This window comes from Acinonyx jubatus, chromosome D4 (genome assembly GCF_027475565.1).
Source record: "Acinonyx jubatus isolate Ajub_Pintada_27869175 chromosome D4, VMU_Ajub_asm_v1.0, whole genome shotgun sequence".
NCBI lineage: Eukaryota > Metazoa > Chordata > Mammalia > Carnivora > Felidae > Acinonyx > Acinonyx jubatus.
Window position 1 is genome coordinate 21,759,922 of NC_069391.1, and position 14,168 is coordinate 21,774,089.

General features: G+C 41.5%; 1 protein-coding gene across 17 annotated transcripts in view; it reads left to right on the forward strand.

Annotated features, from left to right (window-relative positions):
- SUSD1 (sushi domain containing 1) overlaps positions 1 to 14,168 on the forward strand; it is a 286,887-nt gene that overhangs the window by 39,227 nt on the left and 233,492 nt on the right. For 16 of the 17 annotated variants that reach the window (XR_008291039.1, XR_003412801.2, XR_008291037.1 and 13 more), the window contains one exon: positions 7,730 to 7,909. The exons of the other annotated variant lie outside the window; for it this stretch is intronic. Coding sequence is in view for 11 of the 16 variants with exons in the window: in XM_053204793.1 (XP_053060768.1) it covers positions 7,730 to 7,909 (180 nt within the window). In the remaining 5 variants the exon portion in view is untranslated. The remainder of the gene's footprint in view (positions 1 to 7,729; positions 7,910 to 14,168) is intronic. 17 annotated transcript variants of the gene reach the window in all.

Here is a 14,168-nt window from a genome sequence, read left to right on the forward strand (position 1 = left end):
GGGAGAGAGGGAGACACAGAATATGAAACAGGCTCCAGGCTCTGAGCTGTCAGCACAGAGCCTGATGCGGGGCTCAAACCCATGTACTGTGAGATCATGACCTGAACTGAAGTCAGATGCTTAACTGACTGAGCCACCCAGGCGCCCCGGAAGAGGTTTTAAAAAATATATATATATATTTTAGTGTTTATTTACTTTTGAGGGAGAGACAGAGCGCGAGTGGGGGAGGGGTAGAGAGAGAGGGAGACACAGAATCCGGAAGCAGGCTCCAGGCTCTGAGCTGTCAGCACAGAGCCCGGCGCGGGGCTCGAACTCACAAACTGTGAGATCATGACCTGAGCCGAAGTCATACGCTTAACCGACTGAGCCACCCAGGCGCCCCAGAATGAAGAGTTTTAATGTCATATTTTTGAAAAAAAGAAAGATTCACACGCTGCTCAAAGCATCTACAGCCATTATCCCATCTACAAATGGAAGATCTTTAGAAGAGATACGCTGATAAATTCTTTGTTTCTTCACTCACACTTTCACCTCCTCCGAAGGAGGTTTCCATACCAGACACTATTTCTTGACAATCGGTATTGTTATGTGAAATGGAAATTTTTTTTTCTTCCAAGTGAGCCTCTATGAATGTGATCTGAAGGAAATGTATTGCTAGCCAAAGCTAACATTCATGGAAGACTTTAGAATACAAAATACATCAAAAAGTTATTTTTTTTCCCCTACTGCCTTGAGGGCAAGTGGACTTTTTGGTACTAATGAGCTCATTAGCTTAGTTACAGCAGTTAATAAGCTACTCTTGAGAATGTGCTTCATGGCATCCTATAACCCTCCCACTTTCCTTTGATGATGGCAATACCATTTTCTAAATGCAGGTTGCCACATACTGAGATGTTAGATTCCAACCCCCCACATTGATCATATATGAAATTTAGTACTCCAGTGATCCTGGAATGAGGCTCTAATTCCATGTGGGCAAATTAGGAGCATGCCATAAAGTGCATGAAACTTTGTCGCAAGGTTACATTTTTCAGCCCCATTCCTTAGGCCATATTTCATACATATATGCATCACAAAGATTAATGTTCATAATAATATTAATAGCTCACATGACTGCAGGGGTTATTTTAAAAATATGGGCAATAGGTACAGCCCATGAAGAGCTTACCATTAAGAGGTGGGGGAAGAACATTTTTACAAATGAAGAAAATAGAGGGCTAAGTGCTGAATTATCTGATACAGAACATGAGTATAGTGTAGACTCTGATGTTAACCTGACCATCTGGACCCTTACAACCTGCCATGTCACACAAATTTCTAGGCAATATGTAATTCTGCTTTGACTCTAAGGCACAACAGAGACATTTCTGTTATTGTTGTGTAAATGAAACTAACTTTAATATGATTTTCTTTAGTTTTCATATTTGTTGCTGCTTCTCTGCCAGAGCTCTCCATCTACAAATTTATTTCTCTGGGAAGACTTTTTTGGAGTCAATATCAGTATGTGGAATAGGTCTATCATTCCTTCCCCTGGCAGTTGGCAAAACGTCTGCTCAATTTATGGACATTATTGGTCTTTTTTTTTTTTTTTTTCATTCTCAGCTTGGGTATTTATTGGTCTCTAACTCAGTCTTAGATGACGCCTTAGATTACTATGTTATTTCTGAAATCAATCACATTATTGTGCTGATGTTCATAATAGGAAGCAGCCAATGGGGATGAAATTTGTGATGCAGTCAGCTGTTGACTAGATGCCATAAATCTCCTATACCTTTCATCAAACAGATTAACAGATTTCCTTCCAGAATATTTTCTTGGGTTGAATATTAAAGCTAGTAATGTGGGTAAACATTTTTACCTTCAAGATATGAAATAGAGTGTGAATGTGGTCCTTGAAATTGGCACAGCACATCTTCCCCCTGGGGAGACCAGTTTTGCAGTTGATTATTTGAATAAAATCACAGATATAGGAGGACAGTAGGGAAGAATTCCCAGCCATGTTCATAATTAGTTGACTGTATTGCTGATACATATCCAAACGTTGTTCCTTCATAATATAATTAGCCAGAGAAACGTGTGCTTAAATGAATACCCCTAATGCATATCTAATGCAAATTTGTGCTCTTTATTTTTCTTTCCTTTGGATATAAACTGTTTTTTTTTAAACTTTTTAAAAAATGTTTATTTTTGAGAGAGAGAGAGAGACAGAGACAGAGAGACAGAGTGTGAGTGGGGGAGGGGCAGAGAGAGAGGGAGACACAGAATATGAAGCAGGCTTCAGGCTCTGAGCTGTCAGCACAGAGCCTGACACGGGGCTCAAACTCACAAACCGTGAGATCATGACTTGAGCCAAAGTTGGATGCTCAACCGACTGAGCCACCCAGGTGCCCCTAAAGTGTTTTTAAATGGCTTATTTCCTTGTGATAGTGAAAGCTTTGGGCATTTCATGTAGAACCATATTTTTATTTACTTTATTATTACTTTTTAAAGTTTATTTATGTTGAGAGAGAGAAAGAGAGAGAAAGTGTGCATGCACGTGAGCAGGAAAGGGGCAGGGAAAGAGGGAGAGTGAGAATCCCAAACAGGCTCTGTGCTTGCAGCCTGACGCGGGGCTCGAACTCACAAACTGTGAGATCATGACCTGAGCCGAAATCAAGACTCGGGCACTTAACCAACTGAGCCACCAAGGTGCCCCAGAGTCGTATTTTTATTACCACCTATTGTAACATCTGTTGGGTTGATTTTGGGGGTATTTTTAAATAGCAGCCACCTGCTTTCTTGTGTACCATTTGTTCTGAGCAGAAGTGGCAGTAGCTGCCATGTCTCTCAAGCGTGGTGGGGATATCTGTGACAGGCCAGACCCAGGCCAGACCCTATCAATACTAAGAAGGCTTCAGGGTATGACACTGATGCAGAGGTAAGTCTATTTCCAGCAGCTGTCTTGCTCTGGAAAAGCTCGTGGAGGCAAGATTTGGCAGAGGGAGTTGTCACACAACACTTCCATACTCATTTGAATGCTCCTTCATGCAGCCTTTTCTCCTGAGGTTTTAGCTAACCTCTAAGGTCAGTCCCAATCAGGGCTTCGAGTGGACCTCTTCATTGTGAGCCTTTCTAGATTTATTTATTTTTATTTTTTATTTTTTATTTTGAAAAGTTTATTTATTTATTTTGAGAGAGAGAGAGAGTGCATGCCCGAGCACATGCGAGTAGGGGAGGGGCAGAGAGAGAGGGAATCCCAAGCAGGCTTTGCACCCTCAGCACAGAGCCCGACGTGGGGCTCGAACCCATGAACAGTGAGATTGTGACCTGAGCCGAAGCCAAGAGTTGGATGCTTAACTGACTGAGCCACCCAGGTGCCCTGAGGCTTTCCAGATTTAATGGACCTGGACTTTGGGACCATACATCCCATGGCTTGAATGCTGGCTCTGTCTTTTACTATTGGTGTGACTTTTGAATGTGACTTAAGCTCTTAGGAGCTTTTAGGGGCTCTTAAGCTCCATATTCATATCTATAAACTACATGAGAAAAAACCATCTACCTTGCAAGGTTTTCTGTGAGAAATCAGTCAGATAGTATATATCTAATAGACTGATGTTGAGTAGGATTTCAGTGGATGCTGTCATGATTAAAATTATTGAGGTTTGGGGCACCTGGGTGGCTCAGTCGGTTGAGCGTCCGACTTTGGCTCAGGTCATGATCTTGCAGTTCGTGAGTTTGAGCCCCGCATCGGGCTCTGTGCTGACAGCTCAGAGCCTGGAGCCTGCTTTGGATTCTGTGTCTTCCTCTCTCTGCCCCTTCCCTGCTCATACTCTGTCTCTCAAAAATGAATAAACATTAAAAAAATTGTTTTTTAATAAAAATAAAATTATTGAGGTTTGAACAGAATTCCCTGGTACAAAACTGATACTAGTTTTTGTGAGTCTTTTACTCTCTTTTCATCTACTTGGTGTTTGGTAGGTGTGAGTTACCTCTGTTGGATAACAAACACAGAGGTAATGTATACCTGTCTTGTTATTTATACTTATAATGTACTGAGGTTTCCTTCCTCAGGGGCTTTGCTCATATCAAAGTAACATTTGTTGCATCTTGAACAATGATAAAGTAGTAGTGTGCTATCAATGAACAGTTCTTTAAGTATTTACTATGTAAAACATATAATTTTTTAAAAGAAATTTATGATTGTTTTATTTATCTTATTTATTTATTATTTATTTATTTATTTATTTTTTTAGTGTTTATTTTTGAGACAGAGTGTGAGTGGGAGAGGGCAGAGAGAGAGACACACAGAATCTGAAGCAGGCTCCAGACTCTGGGCTGTCAGCACAGAGCCCGATGCGGGGCTCAAATCCACAAGCTGTGAGATCATGATCTGAGCCAAAGTTGGATGCTTAACCAACTGAGCCAACCAGGAGTCCCTAAAACATACTATTTTAAGTAGGCATTGTGGGGGTGCAAGAGATTGTAAAATAAAGAGTCTGTCCTTTACGAACTGGCCATATTTTGGGAAGACATAATATATTCATAGAAAGATGTTAAACCCTCAAGCATGTGATGATAAACGGTAGCTGTTCATACTAGTATTCCATTTAGGTTCTCAGCTGAGGGTGTGCATAAAAACCAAACTTGGAACCTTGTAGAAATGTGGTTGCCAAGAACCCAACTCAGTACTACTGATTCGGAAGAATTATCTCTGGGGAAGGGGAGAGGCTGTGAGGCTCCAGATGGGTGTTTTTCCAAAGCCCCATAGGCAAGTCAGATGTACACCTTCTGTTTAGAGCTATGTGTTTAATCCAAGCCATGCTAGAATCCTCTCTCAATATCTCTTGCCAAGAGACTCTCCAACTTGAGTAGCTGTGGAATGGGAAGGCATAGAGTCACGAGCCCAGGTTGTCTACCACTAGGCACCTTCCTGAGTTGCTGAACCTTAGTTCTTAGAGACCAAGCTATTGATGTCTCATCAACTCCCAAATTAATATTTTTGGTATTAGTTTTTTTATTTAAAAAATTTTGAAGTTTATTTATTTTGAGAGAGAAAGAGAGAGAATGAGCAGAGAGCATGAGCAGGGGAGGGGCCGAGAGAGAGGGGGGAGGGAGAAAATTCCAAGCAGGCTCTGCGCTGTCAAACTCACAAACTGCAGAGATCATGACCTGAGCTGAAACTAAGAGTCAGACACTCAACTGATCGAGCCACCCAGGCTCCCCATGTTTTTGGTATTAATTAAAAAAAAATCTTGTATTCCCAACAAAAGCCACCATGTCTTCCATTATTCTTAGTTGTGTCCAAGGATGGAAGGCAGTTTAGTTATCTTCTGTATTCTTATACCTTTAGAATCTGTGCTTCTCCCTTAATCCAATTATCTATCACTGGATTCCTTCCCACTGTCTCCAATGTGCTGTTTAGAATTCCAGTTTCAAGGTCCATAAACCTGCATCACCTACACCCTCAATCTCTTCATTGCTGTTCCCTCTATTTCCTGCTATAACTGAACCCTGGTTTTAACTGGAAGATATTTTAGATGTCAACAATGACTGGGCAGCCTTATGAAACATTAACCACCTGTTCGGTTGGCTGCTCATGTACACACAAATATACTTGTGTCTTGGAGTGTTTTGGGCTGGTTGATATGTCTAAAGGTTTGATGCTTTGAAGGGAAAAACATGATGAGGGCCAAGAAGCCTTGTGTCTGTAAACATGTATGAAAAGGGAATTAATCTCTGTGGGCAAATATGGGACTTGTGAGGTAGGCAGGGTTGGAGGATTTATGAAATGACCATCTGGTTCTGGTCCCATAACTGCTCATGATTTGAATCTGCACTGACCAGAGACTAACTCCTTTTTAAAAATCTCGGAATCAAGTGACTGGTCAGGTGGGTTGAGCTGTTGTAATGAAGTTCTTACGATAACTTCAGTGACAACAGATGAAAGCCTGTTCTGGGAGGCCTCCCTCAGGGAAATAACTCTGGGGTTCTGCAACAGTCCAAGCATCCATAATGGGATGGAGGCAAGTGCAATTCCATGAAATCTACCTGTTCTGTATCAGAAGCTCGTTTAAGAGAAGCCACCTACTTCTAAGGCCAAGAATGGTCTTTGGGGAGTAGGGAACAGATCATACCATTTTCCTCTATCTTGAGTGCATTATCTCAATAAATGCCCTTATATTTTAAAAGCCTGGATGTCAAGAGTGCTTAATTTTCTTGGCTTTCTACAGACTGGGTAGAAAACTAAAAAGCAGGATGAATAACAAAAGTTATATATATTTTTTCCTCTGCATTTAGGTATGACCAGGATTGTTGGTTGCATTTGAGATTATTATGACCTCCTTATTTTATATTTATTATGCTTTCTTTAATAAAATGATATCTGTAAACTCCCCATAACTGCATGAGAAATTTAGCATGTTCATTTCTTCCCTTTGCCTCATTGTTCAGGGTTTTTGAAATAATTTGGAACTTTAGTTTCAAATTATTTTTTTTTTACCTTGTTCAACTTTATTTATTTAAAAAATTTTTTAGTATTTATTCATTTTTGAGAGAGAGAGAGTGCGAGCCGGGGAGGGGCAGAGAAAGACTTTCTTTTACATGAGGTAGAGTTTGGCTGGGTCTAAAATGGTAACATCAAAATCCATTTACTTCAGATAGTTTCTGTAAATATTCTAGTGTCTTCTAGTAGTTAAGAGTTGCAGAGAAGAAATTTCATATCAATTTTGTAATGTCAGGCCTGCCTCCCTCTTTGCAGCTGATTTTTTTTCTTTGAAAGATACTTATAAATTGAATGTTTAGACTATACTTTCCTTATTAATTTGCTTTACAAAGTTCAAATATTTTGTTTATATTTCATTTAATATTCAGTTGGCAAGAAAACTACATCTATTATCTATTATCATCTATTTTGGAGTTTGTGATCTGATGATACATGGTAGAAGGTACTTGAAAATGTTAATATTTAATAGAACCCTGGGATGGATTATTTCACTGAACAAGGAATTCTTCATAGTGTAAATAGTCTTATAATTGGAACATTTTCTTTAAAAATTTTTTAATGCTTTATTTTTGAGAGAGAGAGGGGGGGGAAGGGCAACGAGAGGGGGAAGGGCAGAGAGAGGGGGAGACAGAGAATCCGAAGCAGGCTCCAGGCTCCGAGCTGTGAGCACAGAGCCTGATGCGGGGCTTGAACTCTTGAACTGCGAGAGCATGACCTGAGCTGAAGTTGGACACTTAACCGACTGAGCCACCCAGGCATCCCTAATTGGAACATTTTCTATGTATACATGTTTGTAAATTTCATTAAAGTCAGGTATATCTATTTTCTCTACTTCTGAACAATCTTATTTTGTATGTCTGCAACTGGATTATTTGATGGGGTTCATGTTTTCTCTTTTCCCAGATGAATGGACTCTATCATTACTAAATGTATCTTTTTTAAAAAAAATTGTTTTTAATGTTTGTTTATTTATTTATTGAGAGAGAGAGGGAGAGAAACAGAGTGAAAGCTGGGGAGGAGCAGAGAGAGAGGGAGACACAGAATCCGAAGCAGGCTCCAGGCTGAGCTGTCAGCGCAGAGCCCGACATGGGGCCCAAACCCATGAACCGAGAGATCATGACCTGAGCCAAAGTCGGACGCTCAACTGACTGAGCCACCCAGCCGCCCCTACATGTTTATTTCTAAAATATGAATTATAAGGATAGAAGTTGGGGGTCATAACTAGTGCTTTGCTACTTCCCATTGCAGAGATCAACTGTGGCCGTCCTCCGGAAGTGCAGCATGCGGTCCTGGTGGGGAATCACAGCTCCAGGCTGGGCAGTGTGGCTCATTACGTCTGTCAAGAGGGCTTTGAAAGCCCTGGAGGAAAGATCATTTCCATTTGCACAGAGAAAGGCACTTGGAGAGAAAGTCCTTTGACATGCACAGGTATAGACTCCGTTCTGTGGGGCTTTTGTTTCCTGGCAGCAAATGGCCAGCAGGAGCGTGGGACCTGGAGCCATTCCATTGCTCCCTCTGTGTACTGCTTGGCTGTGCCATTTACTTGAGAGGGCACCTGGTTTTAGGTTTGTCAGCTAAATCCTGAAGATTTAGGGGGTAGATTGGGAAAATAGGTTGGATAGAAAATTTTGTGCATCCATCTTTTGAAACTCACCTTAAATCACAGTGAGTCCTATCTCCTCTACTTGGCCGGCTGAGAAATTTTTCTCATGAACCGTTTTCTCAGGGGGGCCTACTTAAGAGTCCTGTGTAGGGCACGTTGACACCTTTTCAGAGAAAAGGTGGTGTAATAGATAAAGAGGTTTTTAATGTTTATTTTTAATTAAAAAAAATTTTTTTTATTTTGAGAGAGAGAGTTAGCGGAGGAGGGACAGAGAAGGAGAGAATCCCAAGCAGGCTCTGTGCTGTCAGCACAGCGCCCAAAGTGGGACTCGAGCTCATGAACCATGAGATCATGACCTGAGCCGAAATCAAGAGTTGGACACTTAACTGACTGAGCCATCCAGGTGCCCCTATTTTTAAATTTTCAGTTGTGGTAAAACACACACACAACATAAAATTTAGCACCTTAATCATTTTTAAGGGTTAAGTATATTCACGTTGCTGTGCAACCAATCTCCAGACCCTTTTCATCTTGCAAACCTGAACCTCTGTACCCATTAAACAATGTCTCCCCTCCACTTCCTCCTCCCCATAGCACCAGCATTTTACTTTCTGTTTCTGTGGATTTGACTAATTTAGATACCTCATGTAAGCAGACTCATGTAGTATTTGCCCTTCTGTGCCTGGCTTACTTCACTTAGCATAATATTCTGCAGGTTCATCCATGTTGTTGCAAATGATGGGATTTCCTTCTTTTTAAAGGCTAAGTAATATTCCACTGCGTGTGTTTACATTTTGTCTATCTGTTCATCCATTGGTGGGCACTTGTGTTGCTTCCACCTTTTGGCTATTTGAGCATGGATATACAGATATCTCTTTGAGACATCTAAGAGTTATTTAGAGGAAGTGAGGCAAGCTGTCTCATGGGGTGCTGAATTAAACATTTGGGGAAACGTTCCTGGCCCTGAGCCACTTCCGGCGTCACTTTTGGAGAGAGCTGGGCATAGCTTCTGGACCCTCAGCTGTTTGCTTCACTGCTCACCCTGCTCTGCCTCCGCCATCCAGAGTTCAGTGGGGATACAGGGATTAGTCACTACTTGAAAAACCAGTGGGTCTGCATGGGGCATAGTAAGCTATTAATTAGCTGATGCTTGTAGAGCACTTTGAAGAACAAACATGTTATGTAACTGCTAATTATAATTACCGTCCTCAGCCTGCCACCTTTCACGGAGTCTGTGGCTCCAGCTGCAGCTGTTTCCTTGGGTTTATGCAAGCTTTGATTTAAGGAGAGAAAAGGCATTTTCCCTGAGAGCTGTGATCTTTCTGTGAGGAGGCCTCTATGCCCTCAATCAAGATTGGCAGCTAAATTCAATTTCCGCAGATAAAGGGGGTGATTTGCATGCTGATGAATTCACGGTGCAGTGCACACGATCTGGGTGGGTAGGTAGGAGAGGCTTCTGGAAATGTAGTGAGAAACGCTGATTGCCATGGCTCTTGCCCGGCCGAACTCCTTTCTTCCTTCTTTTCCCTGTTTTCACCGATTTCTTCACACCTCTTCTGTACCAGCTCCCTGTGTGTATTTTGTGTTTACCTTCTTCAGTGTCCATTTCTGGGTCTTCTTCCCGTCTTCTGCTTTCCTGCCTAACTTCCGAATGCCTTCTCCCTCTGCTCTCTGTTTTCGTTCTGTTTATCCCTCTTTTTATGTTTGAATGTTTTGTTCCAAGTTGGGTGGAATAATTTATCTTCACTTTACCTGGGTTGTTTTTATTTAAAAATATTTTTGGAGGCCCTGTTTCTTTGGATTAGCAGCATGGATCTGTATATGTTTTTAATGGAGTGTGGACTCCGGCAAGGTGGTGGGACTTTTTTTTTTTTTTTTTCTTTAAGGCCAGTTTGGACTGGCAACTCCAGACAGCTGAGAATTAGGCAACCATTTTAGTGTCTGGAAAAACCCCAGGTGGAAGCTTGATGTTTAGTGGGTTGGTTTACCTCAAGATCAAAGAGGCTGATTCATTCTTGATAAGACTGTGCCTGGCTTTCATTCTGTTCAGGTCATTTGGCTTTTCATGTTTAGAATCTGAGTTAATAATTATAAAGTGGATGCTCACTCACGCCGTGCTCTCAGAAGGGTAATATCTCTATTGAAACACAGACTGTTTATCTGCTGGGATCTGTTCTGAGCCCCCTAACCTGACTCAGGTCCTGACTCCTCTAGGCCGCCTGTGAGCATCTGCCCCTCTGTTTTGTTGTTGATCTTCCTTTTCAGCCTAGTGAGTGCTCACATGAAGCTCTAATGCAATTATGGAAAAGAAAGATGGAAAAGAAAGGTCAGCTGGAATAAATGGACACATTTATATAAAAGCCACATGGCTTGGATTTGTTTGAATACGTGTATGAAGTTTGGCTGTCAAGCATTATAGGTGCTGTTGATTGTGTACTGACTTAGATGCCCAGGGCTCTGCTAAGGGTCTTAATGCTTGGTTTCATTTTGTCCTCAAGAAAACCCTATAAAGTAAGTATGTTACATTTCATTTCGTAGATGAGTACTCTGAGACTCATAAAAGTTCAGCAACTTTCACAGGGTCATTCAGTAACTAGTAAATGGCAGAGACAGGATTTGAACTTAGGTCTGGAAGCCTGGAACGCCCACAGTCTCTCTCCTACCAGTGTTTCCCAAGCTTGAATTATTTGAATGCCCCCCCCACCCCCCGCCGATAATGTTTACCATAGCAAAAGTATTATTTAATAAATTTCTTTAAAAAATCACAAAATTTAAAATTATAATTTAAATTTATTTTTTTTTATAGTTTTTTTTTTAATGTTTATTTATTTTTGAGAGAGAGAGAGAGCACAAGCGAGGCAGGGACAGAGAAAGAGGGAGACGTAGAATCTGAAGCAGGCTCCAGGCTCTGAGCTGTCAGCACAGAGCCTGGTGCCGGGCTCGAACTCACAGACTGCAAGATCATGACCTGAGCTGAAGTCACATGATTAACCGACTGAGCCACCTAGGTGCCCCAGTATAATTCAAATTTATTGATCAAAGAAACTTTGTAGTATGTGTGATATTATGAGTTGGATGACTGTGTGTATTTTTTCTAATATACAAAGAAGTCGATGCAAGCAAACATATAAATTTATTCATGTGCCACAAGAAAATCATCCTGAGGTGTACAATGCTTTTTAGGAAAGCACTACCCTAAGCCATGCTATTTCTACCTATTTTATATTTTATGTGACTTGAAAAAAGGAAAAGAAATATCGAAGAACTCTTACAGCCAAGCATGTACTTATTCAAAGTAGTCACTTTGATTTCAGTGATGCTGCCATTATCGAAATGTGTCGGGTAATTTCTGCCTTTGGAGGTAGTTTATGAGTCATATTAGAAGATCAGTCACTTACCTTTTGAAATCAGATACTGATTTTGACTAGAAGTGACACTGAGCTTGACCATCCGCTTGGGTTACCTCAATTTATTCTCTGTGAGCTTTTACTGTTTCTAAAAATAGAGAAAAAGGATATAAAATTGGAAACCAAGAGAGTATGCTGGATTAGTCCCTGTCCACACTGAGATTTCTGAAGGAATAGTCTATGCCCACTTTCTCTGTCCGCACCCACACTGCTTCTCCACTCAGCCTCCTGAAGGAGAATCAGGCATCCAACACCCTCACTCCACGGTGGCTCTCTCGCCAAGGTCCACTAGTGACCATGTGCCAAATTCATGTTCTAGTTTCAGTCCTCATTCCTCTTAACCTTTCCACAACATTTAGCATTGTTGATCAGATATCCATATCCATCCACTCAATCAACCAAATAATAAATATTAAAAAAAAAATACAAGATAGTCTATTAGGTTCTGGGAATAGAGAGATTAACCCAGTCTTTGCCATCATGGAGCTCACATTCAGGAGAGATTCAGGAGACGTTAAGGAGACATTAAGTAACCAGACAAAATTATTTAGTTACAAATGTGGTAAGTACTGCAGAGAAATACTTGATGCTAGTAGAATACTCATATATGTGTGTGTGTGTGTGTGTGTGTGTGTATGTATACATACACACACACATTTACATACATATATACACACACACACACATACATACATACACACATGCATGTACCACATAAAGAATCCAAAGCAAACCAAAGGTACTTTATTACCTACTGAAGCTTTGGTTCCCCAAATCTAGTGAATAGTTCAACTGGATGGTGTGGGCCCTCCTTTTTTTTTTTTTAAGCCAGAGAGGCCTAAGTGTCCTATAACTGGACAAGGCAAAGGCCTGCTCTGCCCGCAGTCAAACCTCGGATCTCATCATGACGCTGTGGGCACTCTGTCAGGGGACAAAGAGCCATGTGAGAGAAGAAAGAGATGGAGGTTTTCCCTGGTGCCGTGATGATCTGTTCCGGGTCCTTCTTGGGCCGGAGGTGAGGAGGTTGTGGGGAACTGGTGGCAAGGAAGGGAGATAACTTTCGAGGAAGTGGACACTCCTTCAGATCTTCCTTCCCTGACTTCCAGGCACCCACCAGCCAGCCTCCTCCTCCCTCTTTTCTGCTCTTTCTCCTGTAGGTTCCCGTTGGGTTCCATGTTTCCCAGCATTCTGCCTTTGGGCTCATCTCCGTGTCCTCCCTGGACGTTCTACCTGCACCCACAGCTTCAGTGACCATCCACACATGGCTGACTCTCAGGATTATTTCTCCCCTAGATATTCTGCAGATAACTCCTATCTGGCATGTTCTGAACACACTCGTTAGTCTTTTCCTCACAAACCCAGGGTAGCCCTCCCTGTGTTTCTCCGGAGAACAATAAAAGGCAATCCATTCAGACTGTCAAGCTCGAAAACTGGCAGTCAGCCTCAACTCCTGACTGTCCTTATCGCTCACCTCCTGTTGTGTCTCCCTCAGAAGTGTCTCATGGCTTTAAACACAAGGCCCTGAGACCATTCCTCCCCTTCTTTGCTGAATAACCTCTGCAGTGCCTTGGCTCTTGGCTTTGGAGTCGGACAGGCCTACTTTTGAATCCTGACTTGACAGCTTACAACCCATATGACCTCTGGCAGGTTACTTAACTTCTCTAAGCCTCATGTCTATAAAATGGACACAATAATGTCAAGCTCATGGGCTTATTTTAAATTAATTCTTAATATATTAAAAATTTTTTTTTAATATTTATTTTTTTGAGAGAGAGACAGAGCATGAGCAGGGGAGGTTAGAGAGAGAGGGAGACATAGAATCTGAAGCAGGCTCCAGGCTCTGAGGTGTCAGCACAGAGCCTGATATGGGGCTCGAATGCATGAGAGGTGAGATCATGACCTGAGCTGAAGTCGGATGCTTAACCAGCTGAGCCACCCAGGTGCCCCTAATTCTTAATATATTTTTTCTAGTTTTATTGAGAAATAATTGACCTACATCACTGCATAAGTTTAAGACGTACACTGTGGTGGTTTGACTCACGTATATGGTGAAATGATTATCATGGGGTTATTTTGAAAATGAAATAAATGACACTTTTAAAGTACTATACATACTGTCAGACCCATAGTAATTACTCAGTAAGTGTTCACTGTTGCTTCTTATGACTGCTGTTAAAATGAGATCTTTTTTTTTGTAAGTTTATTTATTTATTTTTGAGAGCGAGAGAGAGAATAAGGCGGGGAGGGGCAGAGAGAAGGAGAGATAGAATCCTAAACAGGCTTTGCACCATCCGCACAGAGCTGGATGCGGGGCTCAAACTCACGAACTGTGAGATTATGACCTGAGCTGAAGCTAGACACTTAACCAACTGAGCCACCCAGGTGCCCCAAGATGAGATCTAGTCTTTAAAGATCTATCAGTGTTTGCCATATTGTAAGTGCTGAGTAAAGAGTATCCTGTTCTTACAACCTCCAGTTCTACTCTGGTGTCTACTTCAACAAATACCAGAATCATCTTTCTAAAAAAAAAAAAAAGTTCCATTATTTTCCTGCTTTTGCTCACGGGAGTTAAGTCTGCACTTAGTCTGGCGGGCAGGATGGAGCCCAGTCTGTTCTGTCTACGTCTACAGCCTCATTTCCTGTCATTCGCCCTTCTCAGTGCCTTATGCTTCTCTGT